This window comes from Carlito syrichta, unplaced genomic scaffold, assembly GCF_000164805.1.
Source record: "Carlito syrichta isolate Samal-C Ts95f unplaced genomic scaffold, Tarsius_syrichta-2.0.1 Scaffold315099, whole genome shotgun sequence".
NCBI lineage: Eukaryota > Metazoa > Chordata > Mammalia > Primates > Tarsiidae > Carlito > Carlito syrichta.
Window position 1 is genome coordinate 979,888 of NW_007259195.1, and position 16,331 is coordinate 996,218.

The 16,331-nt window shown below is 35.1% G+C and overlaps 1 protein-coding gene across 2 annotated transcripts in view; it reads right to left on the reverse strand.

Annotated features, from left to right (window-relative positions):
- The window catches only part of GLRB (glycine receptor beta), a 101,372-nt gene extending 85,041 nt beyond the window's left edge, over nucleotides 1-16,331 (reverse strand). For both annotated transcript variants that reach the window (XM_021706068.1, XM_008072312.1), the window contains exons 1-2: nucleotides 16,296-16,331; nucleotides 14,475-14,625 (exon numbers count right to left, since the gene is read on the reverse strand). In XM_021706068.1, coding sequence (XP_021561743.1) covers nucleotides 14,475-14,596 — 122 coding nt within the window. In that variant the 5' untranslated portion in view covers nucleotides 14,597-14,625; nucleotides 16,296-16,331. The remainder of the gene's footprint in view (nucleotides 1-14,474; nucleotides 14,626-16,295) is intronic.

The following is a 16,331-nucleotide window of genomic DNA, read 5'->3' on the forward strand; positions in this document are numbered from 1 at the left end:
CATGAAAGCAGCACTGAGAGGGGATTTCATTTCTTTATGAACACATGTCAATAAAATGGAAAGGTCACATGTTAACAGCATAACAAATCACCTAAGGAAGTTGGAAAGACAAGACCACCAAAACTCTAACGTCAGCAGAAGAATCCAGATCACCAAAGTAAAAGCCCAAATACAGGATATAGAAGACCAAAATACCACAGAAAAAAAATCAACAAAATCAAAAGCTGGTTATTTAAAAGGATAAACAAGATTGAAGGATCCCTAGCCAGATTTACCAAGAAAAAGCCCAAATAAACACAATCGGTAATGCAAAAGATCAAATCACAGCAGACCCTGAAGAAATACTAAAAATTATCAGATTACTATGCACACCTGTATGGAAACAAACTTGAAAATCTAAATGCAGTGGAGGACTTTCTGATATCACAAAACCTCCCAAGTTTGAAACAAGAAGAAATTGAGATATTAAATAGACCAGTAACAACCCAGGAAATAGACTCTATCAGAAGAAAACAACCCACAAAAAAAGTCCTGGACCAGCTGAATTCTACAATGTGTAAGGAAGAACTAATATCAATCCTATTGAAAGTATTTCAAGCAATCTAGAAAGACGGAACGCTCCCCAAATCATTTTATGAAGCTAATATCACACTGATACCCAAATCAGGTAAAGATTCAACAAAGAAAGAGAACTATAGGCCAATATTCCAGATGAACATAGATACAAAAATACTCAATGAGATTCTAGCAAATCAGATCCAACAACACATCTCAAAATCATCCACCATGACCAATACTCAGGCTTCATCCCTGGGATGCAAGGCTAGTCCAACATTTGCATGACCATAAATGTAATTAAATACATCAACAGATGTAAAAGCAGGAATTGCATGATTATGTCATTAGATGCAGAAAAAGTTTTCAATAAAATTCAGCATCCCTTCTTGATAAAAACACTTGAACACCTAGGCATTGAGAGAACATACCTCAAAATAGCAGGAGTCATCTATGATAAACCCTCAACCAACATATTGCTAAATGGACAAAAATTGAAAGCATTTCCCCTGAAAGATGGAACAAGACAAAGCTGTCCACTTCACCTCTCTTGTTCAACATAGTGTTGGGAAGTCTTAGCTAGAGCAATCAGACAATCAGGGGTATCCAAGTAGAGAAAGAGGAAGTTAAGCTATCCCTCTTTGCTGACGATATGATTTTATATCTCAAAAATCCAAGAGAAATTGTCAAAAACCTTCTTGTACTGAAAAGGGACTTAGACAAAGTCTCAGGATACAAAATCAGCATGGCAAAAGACATTAGTATTCCTATATACCAACAACAAACAGGCAGAGAAACAAATAAAAAGCACAATCTCATCCATAATAGCTACAAAAACAATGAAATACCTCAATATCTTTCTAACGAGAGAAGTAAAAGACCTTTACAAGGAAAACTATAAAACATTGCTCAAAAAATATCAAAGATGACACAAACAAATGGAAAAATATTCCATGCTCATGGTTTGAAAGAATCAACATTGTTAAGATGTCCATTCTTTCAATCAAATCAATCTACAGATTTAATGCAATACCCATTAAATTACCAGCATCATTCTTCTCAGACCTGGAAACAACAATACAGAAATTCATATGGAATCATAAACAACCAGGAATAGATAAAGCAGTCCTCAGCAAAAGAAACAAAGTGGGAGGTAGCACAGTTCCAGACTTTAAGCTTTATTATAAGACTACAATAATCAAAACAGCCTAGTATTGGTACAAGAACAGGCATATAGACCAAAGAAACAGGATACAGATTCCAGGAGCAAAACCTCAATTTTTCAATTAACTCATCTTTGACAAAGCCTCCATTAACAACTACTGGAAAGAGGAGAACTTATTCAGTAAATTTGCTGGGAAAACTGACTGACCACATGCAGATAATTAAAACAAGATCCCTACCTATCACCATACACAAAAATCTAAATGGTCCAAAGACCTAAACATAAAACCTCAAGCTATAAGAACCTTAGAAAATGCATGAAACACCCTTATGGAAATTGGAACTGGCAATCAATTCTTAGTCAAAGCCCCAAGTGCCCAGCCATATTAGATGAGATAGACAACTGGGACCTCATCAAACTGAAAAGCTTCTGCAAGGCCAAAGAAACCATCAAGAGAATGGGGAAACAGCCCACAGACTGGGAAAAAATATTTGCCAACTGTATATCTGACAAAGGGCTAACACCCAGGATCTACAAGGAACTCAAATATTCCACAAAGAAAAAAAAAACAGCACTATTAAAAAGTGGGCAAAAGATACAAATAGACACTTCTCAAAAGAAGACATATGGACAGCCAAAAGATCATGAAAAATTGCTCAGACTCACTAATTATCAAAGAAATGCAAATTAAAACCACACTGAGATACCTCCTAGCTAGAGTCAGAATGGCCACCATCAATAACTCAAAAAACAACAGATTCTGGAGAAGACGCAGAGAAAAGGGAACACTTCTATACTGTTGGTGGGAGGGCAAAATTGTACAACCTCTGTGGAAAATAGCGTGGTGATTCCAAAAAGATCTAAAATTGACCTCTCTTAAGATCCAGCAATCCCCCTCTGGGAATATGCCTGGAGAAACTCAAATCACTCTACAGAAAAGATACCTGTGCATGCATGTTTATTGCAGCACTATTCACAATACAAAAACATGAAACCAACCATGCTGTCCACTGAAAGTAGACTAAATCTTTAAAATGTGGTACTATACATGATGGAATATTATGCAGCCATAAAAAAGGACAAAATTATGAACTTCACAGCAACTTGGATGGATTTATATTCTGTAATACTCAGTGATCTATCACAGAAACAAAGAACTGAGTACCACATGCCCTCACTCATAAGCAGACCCTGAACAATTATCACCATACTATAAGAAAGGAATTGGTAGTAGTGGAAAACTGCCAGAGGAGGAAGCGTTAGGCGGGGTGGAGCACACTTCATCGATAAAGGTACCTTATCTCAAACCAGGTGATGTGGGGACCAAAGTGAGGCTCAAACTTTACCTGTAAAATAACCATTTTTATACCTAACCCTGAATTGTACCTCACATCTTTAAAATAAAAATTAAAAAAAAGAAGTCATGCCAAAAATGTTGCATCTATCCTAACCGTGACATTGTGAGTTTACAAAGAAAGCTGTGTGTAATAAGTGACCCAGACATTTTCTCCATTATTAGGTTATTTATCTCTCAAAAATGGCTTAAATAATGGTAGAAAACTGAGACCAAGAGGAATATTAAATATACAAAACTCCTAAAGACTATTTAAGAGGAATTCTAATATCAGAAACACGGGTAATCCACTTTGTAGAATTTTTAAAGTTTAGAAAATACTTTCACATAAAATTCCAAATTATACTATCAGAGATTATTGTTTACATTTTGCAGATTAAAAAGAATTGAGCTCTGGAGAGGCAAAGTTATCAGTTTCTCTAGGTCACAAATATATTACATGATCTGTTCTAACAAAGAACCAAAGTCTTCTGACTCAAGACAGCACTGTTTCTACATATCAAAATTCCAGATATACTTTTTCCCCAATTGTCCTGAAAAATCTATAAAATCATATTGTTAATGCCCTTATTTTACATAGCAGGACACGTAAGACCAAGGAATAATTAACTTGAGTTAAATAACAGAGAGAGGTAGAACCCAATTCTCCTGAATTTCAATCCAATCCTGTCTCCTCTGCATTAATTCAACTAATTTCACTTTTTATTTATCATTATTAATTTCACTTATGTGGCATTTAATTTGGCATAAACTTAATAGCAGGGAGTTCATAGAGTAGGTGACTTTTAGCTTGGACTAGAAGAATAAAGAGGGATATAACAGGTTAAGGGGAAGGGGCTAGGGCAAATGAATGATGACAGCCTCTAACTTTGAGGAAAACTACTGTGTTTGTTTCCCATGATAAAATGTGAACTTCCAAACAAAATTCAAATATTAGAAAATATATTAGACATCATGAGTATGATGGCTTTCCAATATTTACAGACTTTCCAAGGAGATCAGAAGTGCTATTAGATGGATGTGACTTTTTTATGTTTTATGATGAAGTGTGTCAACATTTGGAAGATCTGAAGAACCCAGTGAATCAATATTTTCCAAATGACCAATGCATGATATTATAAAAATCGTGTTTGGACAAAATAGTCATTCAAAGTGCAAGAGAGACCAATGGATTTTATCTCTTTTTTTTCTTTCTTTCTTTTTTTTTGTTTGAGTTGGAGTCTCACTCTGTCACCCAGACTGGAGTGCAGTGGCCGCTCCTGGCCACCGCAGCCTCGATCTGCTGGGCTCTGGCGATCCTTCCGTCTCAGCCTTCCAAGTAGCTGGAATTACAGGCATGCGCTACCACGCCCGGCTGATTTTTTGATTTATTGTAGGGATGAGGTCTTGCTACCCAGGCGGGTCTCGAACCCGCGGGCTCAGGCAATCCACTCACCTCAGCCTCCCAAAGGCGTGAGATTACAGGCTGAGCCACCAAGCCCGGCTGATCAATGGATTTTAATGCAACAGAAAACAAAATGGTCACTGGCAGGTGCAATAGAAGCCCAAATCTCAGCATAATGCAACATACCCATGTAGCAAACCTGCACATGTACCCTCCTGACTTCAAAAGAAAAGAGGAAAGAAAAACACAATATTGTATGTGAAAAGGATATTTTTTATAGAGAAAAATTACATTTCCTTTTTTGACATACAAGAAATGTCAATTTCTTGCTTTTGCCTCAAATTTTATTCTTTAAAATAAGCTTTCACTACATCTAAGGAAACAAACAAACAAAAAACCCAAAATGGTCATTGGTTTGATTCCAAATTTCACACTGTAACTATCTTCTAAGGAATGAACACTTGTTAACTTTTGGCAAGACATTAAGGAAAAATATTCACAATTATGTAAAGGTTATTAAAACACCCTCTCCTTTTTCAATTATATGTCTGCATGAGGTCATACTTTCTTCACATATTTCAACCAAAACAATATGTCACAGCAAACTGAATGCAGAAGCAGATATGAGAATACTACTGTCTTTCATTAAAATAGCCATTAAACTGATTTGCAACAATGTAAAAAAAAATGCCCCATTCTTGTTATTTTTTGTTTTTGAAAATGTAGTTAATTTTTATAAAAAATAAGTTATTCATGTTAATATGGGTATAGTTCTTTTAAGTGATTTAATATTTTTAAAATTCTGTTTTGATTTGTTATAGGATTACATCAAAAGATATAATGCAAATAAATTAAAGCTCTTTGTGTCCTTAAAAGTATTTCATGCTGGGCGTGGTGGCTCAAGCCTGTAATTCCAGCACTTTAGGAGGCCAAGGTGAGAGGATTGCCTGAGCCCATGGTTCAAGAACAGCGTGGGTAACTTGATGAGACCTCATCCCTACAATTAAAAAACAAACAATTAGCTGGGCATGGTAGCACATGCCTGTGATTCCAACTACTTGGAAGGCTGAGGCAGAAGGATCGCCTGAGCTCAGCAGGTTGACGCTGGGGTGGCTATGAGCGTGCCACTGCACTCCAGTCTGGGTGATGGAGTGAGATTCCAACTCAAAAAAATAAATAAATAAAAGTGTTTTAGATTGTAAAGGGGTCCTGGGACCAACAACTTGAGATCCATCTCTGTGGTGCATAAACAAGGTGGAGAGAGCAGGATAGAGTTTAGGAGTCTGAGTAAGTCACTGCCATAAGAAATTTGGGGTGAGATGATTATGATCCGATGGAGATCATAACAGTAGAGATGAAAAAAGTAGCCAGATGCTAGAGTCATTTCTGAACAAGAATGAAAAGGACAAGTATTGATGAGATGATGAAAGCAAAAAGGCATAAAAGATTTGAAGATATTTTTGTCATTTCTTATGAAAGACTGGGTGCAGAGTTGGGGAATGCAGATGGTAAAGGCAGTTTAATATGTTAGGTGTGCTAACTTTTAGGTCCAGTAGGAAGCTGAAAATATTAACAACTATTTGGATATCACAAGTATGTTTACACCTAAAGATAAAGATAGATAAGTGGCCACTGATACAAATAGAAATTACTCAGGGGAAAAGTGATAAGTGAGAAGTTAATAAAACCAAGGATGAGTATCTAGTAAAACCAGATTTCAGGACAGTCAAAAAAGAAGTAGCCGGTACAGGTGGTTATTTAACTGTAGTCAGAAAGGTGGCAAGAAAGAGCCAGGAGTTAGAAAAGTTCTGGAAGTCAAATATGGGATGGGAGAAATAAGGGATTATTTCAATATTTAGAAAATAGTCATTCTTATAAAGTAATAACAAGTATTTAAAAGAAATTCATTATATTTGTTTAAAAGTAATAAAGTAAATATCTTTATCAAAAAGTAGAATGGGGTCAGGAACCAGTATTAATAGAATGAATAAGTGATACATTTTGTTTCATTTGTTACAACAATATTGCATGGCTTTTATAATTTAAGGAAACTCAAGTAAAGTGAAGAAAAGAAATAGCATATAAGAGCTCAGGAAGTACTACATTTCAGTCTACTGGTTCAAGAAATATAGTAATTAATGAAGGAAACAAAACAAAGATAATGAAATAGATAGGAATATAAGAACTACATATATATTTTTTTTCAGGTGGGAGATTCTTCAATATGTTTGTAAGCCCTTAGGAATAAAAGGATCAAAGAAGAAAAAGAAAATTTAAAACATGGGAGAGCAGCGCAAGCTGGTAAGAGATATGTCTCCGAAGAGAGTGGAGATCTTGAGATGCGACCCAAGGCTCAACCAAAAAGTCAGGGGCAAGAGAGAAAAGGAAGGATGATGTAACAGGTGGCTTTAGAATGAAAATAGAGATACATTGGGGGAGTTCCTACCCAATGACCTCTATTCTTTTTCTTCAAAGTAAAAGTTGAAATTTTATGCTAATATTGAAAAGGGTAAAACAAAGGACTTAAATGGTGTGGAGAGAGAAAAACAGAGCTGCCGAAGGATAAGGAAAAGCACTGTGGAAACACAATGAAGACCCAGGCAAGACCAGATCAAAGAAAATCAGTAAAGATTCCGAAATACTGAAAACACCTATATTTGCAGAATTAACACAAAATATGATGGCTATTGCAGGAAAATGAAAATAGAAGGCAAGGACAATATTGAAGAATGCTGCAATAAGTCCTTTGAATAATCTTGCCAGCCATATCTGTGGTGTCACTGAGAGTTTAACATTGATGCAAGGAATATTACACATCCCCTCATTCATAGGTAGGCTCTTTCTCTTGACTCTTTCTGCTGGGTTCCTCTCAGGAACTGGAGTAAGAGTAGATAATGTCCCTGAATAATCACAAATTCCTACTATTGTTTCCTTTCCAGGACTAATAAAGAAAATAAGCAGATGCTGGTTTTTTGAACATAAAAATAGCAAGATGAAAATATAAAGAGTATGTAAAGATGAATGATAATGAGTAAAGAAAAATAAGATGAATAATTAGGAAAATATTGTGATAATAACAAACTTGTTGAAAATAATGGTAAAAGCATTGTTTTTACCATAAAAACAATGTAGAAAAACTTGAGCATGGCAGATATAGAAGATCATTTTAAGAGAAAGGCAGGTTCCTTCATGCCTGAGTAACTGGAATAATGAGGATGCCAATTTCACAAACTGAAAAATTATTTGGAAAGGGAAGATCATTAATTCTATTGATTGCAAAATGACAACATATCATTAAAGTAGAATTATTCAATATGTAGGAAGAATATGCATAAATAAACATTAGCAAAAAGTTCAATCTAGATATGCTGTAGTGATAACAACACAGGTAATTTTCAAGAGTATCCATTTTATAGATTATCCACACCCTTTTCCAATCAGTCTTTCATCTTTTGGCCAATGTCCTTGTCTTGAATATTTCCACTAGGCAATAAGAAGCTGGAACTAAATTAAAGTCAGTTTACTTTATTAACAAATAGTAGATAAAATTATAATAGAAGGATGACTAATGTACATAGATAAAATATAATGGCATTGATTATTTACATTAATCCTGTCTTTCTTACTATATATAGACTGAAGGGCACAAATGCTATCATCAAATGGTACAGTTTCTCTGAAGAAGACAAAAAATTCTCATAACAGATGCCAAACACATTTGCCTACGAACATTTTTTTTTTTTAGTTTGTGAATAACTAACAGAAAGAAGTCAAATTTTTCTCAATGTGTTCATAGACCAGAAAAAAAAATTAAAAGTTATTCAAAATTGTATTTGCGTCATGTTTTTAAAGCTAGTGCCAATAACTCAGAGGAAGAATAATGTAGAAGACAGAATATTAATAAATACATGCTAACTTGACCATGCACTACTATAAATAATAGCAGCCCTCATCACACAAGGGCTTGTTATTGAGCCCCCCATACCTACAATACAAATATGGGTTAACAATGGGAGAAAGGAGGACAGATTTCAAATGCAATTCTGCAAATGAATTAGCTGTGCTCACTGTGAGCTATCAGATATTTGAAATTCAGACAGTTCCCAAAAAAAGGTAGTATGTGCCACGAGGTTGTATACCCTGGTCATGTTCACTACTGAAACATGCTTATTATGTCTGCTATGTGCAAAAATTAAAAATGGCAAATAATGTTGTTTTGGTTTTTGAGAGTTCTATTTTGTTTCTTATTTTATTACTGTTACTCAATAAAAAATTCTGAAAGTGTACGTTCAGGTTTCATATATAATTCATATACAAATACAAATTCATATCACTATGCCTTCTCTTTATAAATTATGGCAGGCATTGATTAGATCATTAAATGTGTCATCTTGCAATCATTATTTTTTGAGAAGTACAGTAGCTTGAAATATATTCATTCCTACTGGTTAAAATTGAAAAAGAAAAAATATTTTCTGGATTTGAAAGAGATTTTTTTAAAAATCTGATTATTCATGAAATTTTTTAAAAATCTGCCACTAAAGATTTTTTAATACTTATTATTAACACAAGACCAAGATTTAGTCATTTTATATGGTGGAGCTTTCCAAATCAGTGCACCAAAACTAAAGTCAGATCTATTTAAATAAATGGATCACAGTACAGTTTTATATAAGATGATCCTGTGTCATTCTGCTACTGGATAATGATAAAGCTGTAATCACATACAATATATTAGAATCACAGAATCTTAAAAATCTCACAAACTGAAATGACCTCAAGTATCACCATCTGGTCTAACTGCCTATCTCATGCTCAAACTTTTTCTAAAACATGACTGCCAAGTAATTATTCCACATAGCTGAGTGCCTCTAGTCACTGCGAACTCTACCTCCCTCCCTAGTCAATTATACCCAGGAAGAACTCTATTAGAAAGTTTCTCTTAACTTAGAGCCAAAAATATCTCTCCCTATACTTTCTATTCCTTAATACTGATTTTAATTATTGATGACAAACAACAATGTCTACTTTCTCATCTACATCATAATTTTTCAAAAATTTGAAGACATCTTTGAAATACCTCATTTCCTTCAGCTCTTCCTAGTCTGATATGATTTTAATTATCTTTAGTATTCTTATTTCTCTCCCCTGAAAATATTGATTAGCCCAGTGCAGAAATCTCTGTAAACTTTACTTAAAATAATTATGGTAAGTAATTATGTTAAGTAAAGTAATATACTTCACATAAAACTAGTAAAAGTAAAAATATCAATTTTTAAATTAAAACATTACATATATATGTATATATATATATTCATTTGTATCAGGATTATGATATTAATTTTTTTTTCAAATGTGCTCTGCCAAGTTATGGTTTCCCCCATCCTACACTGGCACAAGTGATTTCTCAACCAAAGTGTAATTTATACTTGAATCTTGTTAGAACTAGTACATTACTTCCATCCTTCAAGATCATATTGAATATTAATTCTGTCTCACATATTCACTGCATGTCCCAATATCACATATCCTCAATTTGGATGAGTATTTCCTCTGTATAATTTTATTTGGTAAAATGTTGAATATAATGAGACCAACTTTCTACCAAGAAACATGATCTGAGATGAAGATGTTCCACAAAGTAACCTAGCTATTAACTCACCAGATTTCCTTATATTAAAACCAAATTTGTAAATATTATCCACAGGGATCATATTAATTATTTTCAAGTAACTTACCAAAATGTAGATATAATGATTTAGTAAGAGAGAGTCAAAGATCTTTAGATTTTTATTCACTCATTTAAATATTTTTATTATTTGCATATTTGGAGCCAGGTGCCATGTTTTTATCTGGCCATTGGGTCCATTAAGACACTGAACTCAAAGAGCTTACAATTTAGTAAGGAAAGCAGACTATTAAAACTGATGATTACCATGTCATATTATAAACACAAGAGTCAATTTGGGAACTATGCAGGCACAGCATATGATTAACTAAATCACACTGTCAGGATTAAGAAAGGGTTTTCAACAACAACAAAAAATATAGTTTGGGGTTAAATTTGAGTCCATTATGGGACACTCATATTAAAACATTGGATGCAGGGATGTAGTACTCTTAAGAGAGGTCTGGGTTGGATAGACACATTTAGGAATCAACAACAAATAAATGGTAGTTATAGCCATGATTTTACACAAAACCACTGAAACAGAGATCAACTAAAAAAAGAAAACACTGGCATTTTAGGTAAAGAGAACACTTTCAGAGATGTGAAAGAGCCATTGTGTATGAGACTTGACTCATGTGTTAACTGAGTAGGGGTAGGGTGTGGGATAAAGATACTGCTGGAGTTATCAGAGGCCAGTTCCTCAAGAGTCATGTGTATGGGGTCAATAAATGCCAACATTATCCCAAATGTTATGGAGTCCCTTAAAGCAGAGGTCTCTAGTTCCAGGGCCGCAGACCATAGGGGTCTGTGGCCCGTTAGCAACTGGGCTGCATAACAGGAGGCGAGCAGTGGACAAGCAGAGTTCCATCTACTGTCAGATCAGTGGTGGCATTAGATTCTGTGCATTAGAACTGCACATGCAAGGGATCTAGGTTCCACACTCCTTATGAGACTCTAATGCGTGATGATTGCCCCAACCTGTCTGTGGAAAAACTGTCTTCCACTAAAATGGTCTCAGATGACAAAAAGGTTGGGGACTGCTGTCTTAAAGGGCTCTCAATATTGAAAGGACTTGGCTTAAGATTTGGAAAATACACTTTAGGGTCAATGTGAACTATAAAGTGATGGAGGAAGACAAAATGCAGAGAGACAAAAAAAGGAGTCCACCAAAGAGGGTGAGAAGGAGTAATTAAAGCAACGTCCACCTAGGAAAGCCAATGGACATATTTTAGAGACATAAAGACTGTGAATGGACAAGTTTTGATGACTACTAAATTTGAGAAGCTGAGGTAGAAAGAGAAGGTCTGGGGTGATCTCCAGGATTTCAGTTTGGATGGAAAAGGAGGCAGTGGTGTCATTTGGTGAGAGAAGAAACACTGTATTTTCAGAGGGGTGAAGAGGAATTCTGAGTTCAGGTTTTATCATTTCTAATTGAATTTGAGATCACAATGGGATAGCTAGGTTGAAATACTGGATGTAGGGGTGTGGCACTTTTTAGAGAGGTCTAAGAAGACATAGGGATTTAGGAGCTAACAGTAAATAGATGGTAATTACAGTCACAAATATGGATAAAATCACTCAGGCAAAATGGAAAAATCAGAGGAAAGACCAACATATTAAAGCCAACGTCAGATTCAAGCTATAAAATAAAAAGGTAAATGTCCAAGGATTCATCTAAAATGTTTTTTATTAATTTAAAGTTTATTTCTTATTTTTAAAACATATTAAATTTATAAAATTTGGAAGCAAATTTGTCAGGTCCTTTGTCAACCTGGTACTGCTGCTTCACCTATAATGTCAAAAAAAATAACAAGTAATAGCATCAATGTATGATTTGATAGCATCTCAAAAAAAGCAAAGATTCAAGAAAAGTTTATGATCTAACTCAAGCTCAACATCAAAAACCCTAAAGTATCAAGGAACTCAAGTTATTTATTTCCTCTACATTTTAAAACATGTTTCCTCTGCTTCCAGTGTTTGGGGTAAAATGTTGTCATAACAATAAGACAAGAAGATTTCACTCCTGATTGCTGCAGCTTAACTGGTTATGTCTATACATCCCCATTACTTCATCAACACTACTAAATATAACAAAAGCATAAGTCAATCAAAATATCACTGGGCAATAATTTCACCACAATGCCGAGTATTACAGTAGCCTGTACTAAACTTCTGGGTTTTGGTAATCTCAAATATTCCTCTTAGTCAAAATGTTTTATACAGAATCAATTTACATAAGATGAGCAAACTGTATCGTTCCCTAAAATACAAATAATTTGCATATTCTTTCATAGCCTGTTATTATCACTGAGATTCTTAATCTGGATAGTTGACAAAATTAGATAGAATGAATCCAATGATAGCCAGCAACAACCCTAGTCTTCTGATGTTCGTAATTCAGTGAAAAACAAATTAAAATTCTTAATAAAATGCTCAAACAAAAAAATTACCAAATTTTCAAATTCTTCAAGGAACATCTACTTTTAATAAGCCAGATTTTTGGCAGCATCATCTTACAACTGTTGATAAAGATTTATCTAGTTTAATAATTATAAAAACTGAAAGAACTTTAAAAATATTATACTATATTAAAAATGTCAAAGATAAAATTTCAATTAATTGCTCGACATTTCTAAAATATTGTGATATGGGCTTAACAGATATATGTTGGGCTTTCCACTTGAAGATTTCTTTTATTGTTTCACTTTTTATCTTCTAAATTTAACTTTTTAAATCTGTGTTAAATAACCAAAGCCACCATATGTAAATGTAGTCAGTTTATACATGAGCCAATTTAATAGTGTAGTTCTGAAAAGAGACAGAATGTTCTTTCGTAAGATATATATATGGTAGTTATAATACTTGCTGTTACATCTTCAGAACAATTTGATTATGACATCTGATGCAGAGGAGGGGTTTGTAGGTGGAGAACAAGAGCCCTGTTAGCTTCCTCATATAGAGTAAGTGACTGATCCAAGATAGCTTGACTCCACACAGTCATCATGACTATGACATTATAAGTCTCTGTCAATATGTCAACATTCATCAAATAAAAGGTTCATATAAAGAATATCTAAAACATGACAATGGGTCCTTTTACTTGCAAAGAGTATGGCCTGACAGTCTCTGGTTCCCTAAAATATGAATCTCCAGGTTGTGGCACAAAAACCACAACAGTGAAGAGTTGTGATAGTTGCAGGTGGTGGTTATTCCTGAGCATCCTCCCATTGTCCCAGTTGATACCCAACTGGGCAGATGGCCAAGGAGGGACACTCCAACATAATTAAGGACAAGACATTTGGGCTCGATGACATCAGAATGTGCAGCACTAGAATAAGCAGGACTGTAGGTGAAAATCAGGATCTGTCCCTTCAAATGGAGTTGTAATTAATGCTAGACTTTATGTGGATCATGATTCTGTCTTTAGAGTTTGAGTTTCACATATTCATACAAACACCCATTGCAAAATACTAATTTTTACTAAATATATTTCCCAAAATGTACCTTAGTATTTCTTACAAAATATCTATAAAACTATAATAATCTACATTTAAGTAATGAAGATGCTATAATAAAATGTTGTCTATGATCAGTATAACATTTAAGAGACCTTAATTGAAAACTGAACTGTAATAGAAATTTTTTATTCCAAATCACTACATATGTTGCATTTTACAAGTGCTTAAAAGCACATTGTGTCATGTGAAAGTTGTTTACTTATTTATTGTTCCATTGTTCTATTGGATATTATTTACTTTTACTCACCAGCAATATTAACCCTTCTTATAAAAGAACAAAATGTCCAAGTTCCAAACCTTTATCTTTTGGGGGGGGGTTGTATTTGGATTTAGATTTTGTTTTTCCAAGTAACTTCAGATTTAATGGCATGCTTTTTAAGAAATACCCTAATTTTCTAATATAATTTGTTTACAAACAAATACTGATCTAGAAAACAGATCTATTGTGTGACTTTCATTTTGCCATGCAACAATATAAACTAAATAGACCTTAATATCACAGCTTAGCTATCTGATTTTTTAATAAAATTTTATGAAATATTTTAGGGGTATTTTTTTAAAATCAGCTTTTTGAACTAGCTCAAAACATAGAATCTAGTAACCAATTAAAGTTGCACATCTAGTGTAAGAAATAAATAGTAACTTTAATAAACCCACAGCATGAAAAAAGTCTGTATGAAACTTTACCTTGTCAGTTTTTAGGTAAGAAACAAATGGGTATATATTCTGATATGAAAAGTTTGCTAAGTATTTTAATAAACCACCTTACTCTTAAAAAAATGCAATAACATTTCTCCATATAAGAATATAAGACATGAAAAACATACGATGGGCATAGATACTGCTTCTTTTTCCCCTTCCCTTTCTTTGAAGACTTTTCTTTAGAGTAGGCTTCTTCAACCCACAAAGAAATTAAAATAAAAAAGGTAATCGCCAATAAAAACTTCATCTTGAAAAGTTAAATTTCAGGAGATCAATCTACAAAAAAGAACAAGAAAATGTTTACATTTATGAAGCAAATGAAAACTATGTGACTGCCCCTTTAAGGAGTAAGATCATTACCACCGAAAGGACAAGTACATTTATACATCAAATCCTCATTGCTCAATCCTGCATGGTTATACTTTACTATATATTTAAAGTCTCTTTTATATAGTAGCAGTAAAGTCTTTTTTTATATCGCAGTAAAAGTCAGTTTAAATACTTGCACATAAAAAACAAGACCCCATTGAGATACTAGGTTACTATGTACAATTTCTGATTCTATAGTTTTACAAAATTGTAAATTGATACTGAATTGCACAGCATACCAAAATATGTTTAGAAAGATGCTTGGGAGGATGTTTAACACAGCAGTAAAATGATTACTTTGGACTAGTACATTTTAAGTAATTTTTTCTTTTTAAATTTCTATAGTAACTGAATTTTGTATGTATACTTTTCCAAAAATAATAAAAGTATTTTACAGGAAAGAGAATTGAAGAATTAAAGAACTGACAGAGATAAAAGAAAAAATATTATCATCAAAGCATTCCATACTCTAAATTAATTGTTTTTATTTATACGCATTAAATTCGCAAACTACTTTTTACCCCTTTTGAGTGCATATCAGTTTAGTTTTTTAGCTTCCCCACTTATATGATAACAACATTTATCATCAAAAAGATTACTCCAGAAACTCCAGGTAACCTTCTATGAAATTCAGTAGAAAATGTGGTTATACTCTTTCAAATAATCTTCCTAGCCATGTTTTAATAACACTCTTAATGCTCAAATAAGAATTATATTCTTGTCAGAGCCTGATGATTTTCAAAAAGCAAGCCTTTACTGACACTACCATATTTAAGCCTCTTCTGCATCCCTCATTTCCAAGCCATAAATTGTTTCTCTTTCCTCGTTTTCTGCAAAGACCTGTCATATTCTTCAACACTAACTTCATTCCCATGTTACCCTTATAAATTTGCTTCTGCTATGCCGTATTTTTCATTTCCCTTTCCCCCAGGATTTTCCCCCGTGTTTATCTTTGACACACTCAAGGCAAGCCAGAGGGGCTTCGCCCTGGGTACTTCAAACTGAAGACCACAGAGGGGGCTTATCACCCGACAGCAGCAACAGAAGGCTCTCCAGTGCCAACTTATGGCATCGGACGCCCCATCCCCCATAGTGGCACCTACTTTCAGATACCTTTGCCCCCAGCAGCAGGTACTTCTGCCACCTTCATGTTTCCCCCAAACAGGAGGCCCGTCCTAAGGGTTCCAGGGGGGGCGAAAGAGGAATTCAACACTCTGTTCTGTCGTCATCCCCCCAGCCCCCTCCCGGTCTTGCAAAGGGGACAGCTGCAGTGACTGGAGGAGCTCCATAAACAAAACAACGCCAGAAGCACCCCCCGGCCAACCTGGCGTCCCCTAATCGTTCCTGCACCTGCGTCCCCACCACCCCGAGCGGCCCCGCGGCCGCCCCCTCCTCGGTCGGCACCCGGCCTCAGCGCCCGGCCCCGCGCCCCGCTCCTCCCCTGCACGCCGCAGTGCTCCCCGCGCTCCTCCCCCGGGCTCGACCCGCTCTTTCCGCAGCGGCACCTCTTCCCGCGCCAGACCCCGGCCGCCGCCCGTCCCCGTCCACCCCTCCTCGGCTGGGCCCCCAGCGCTTACCCGGAGGCGCCCCTGCCCGCAGCCGCCGGGCGAGAT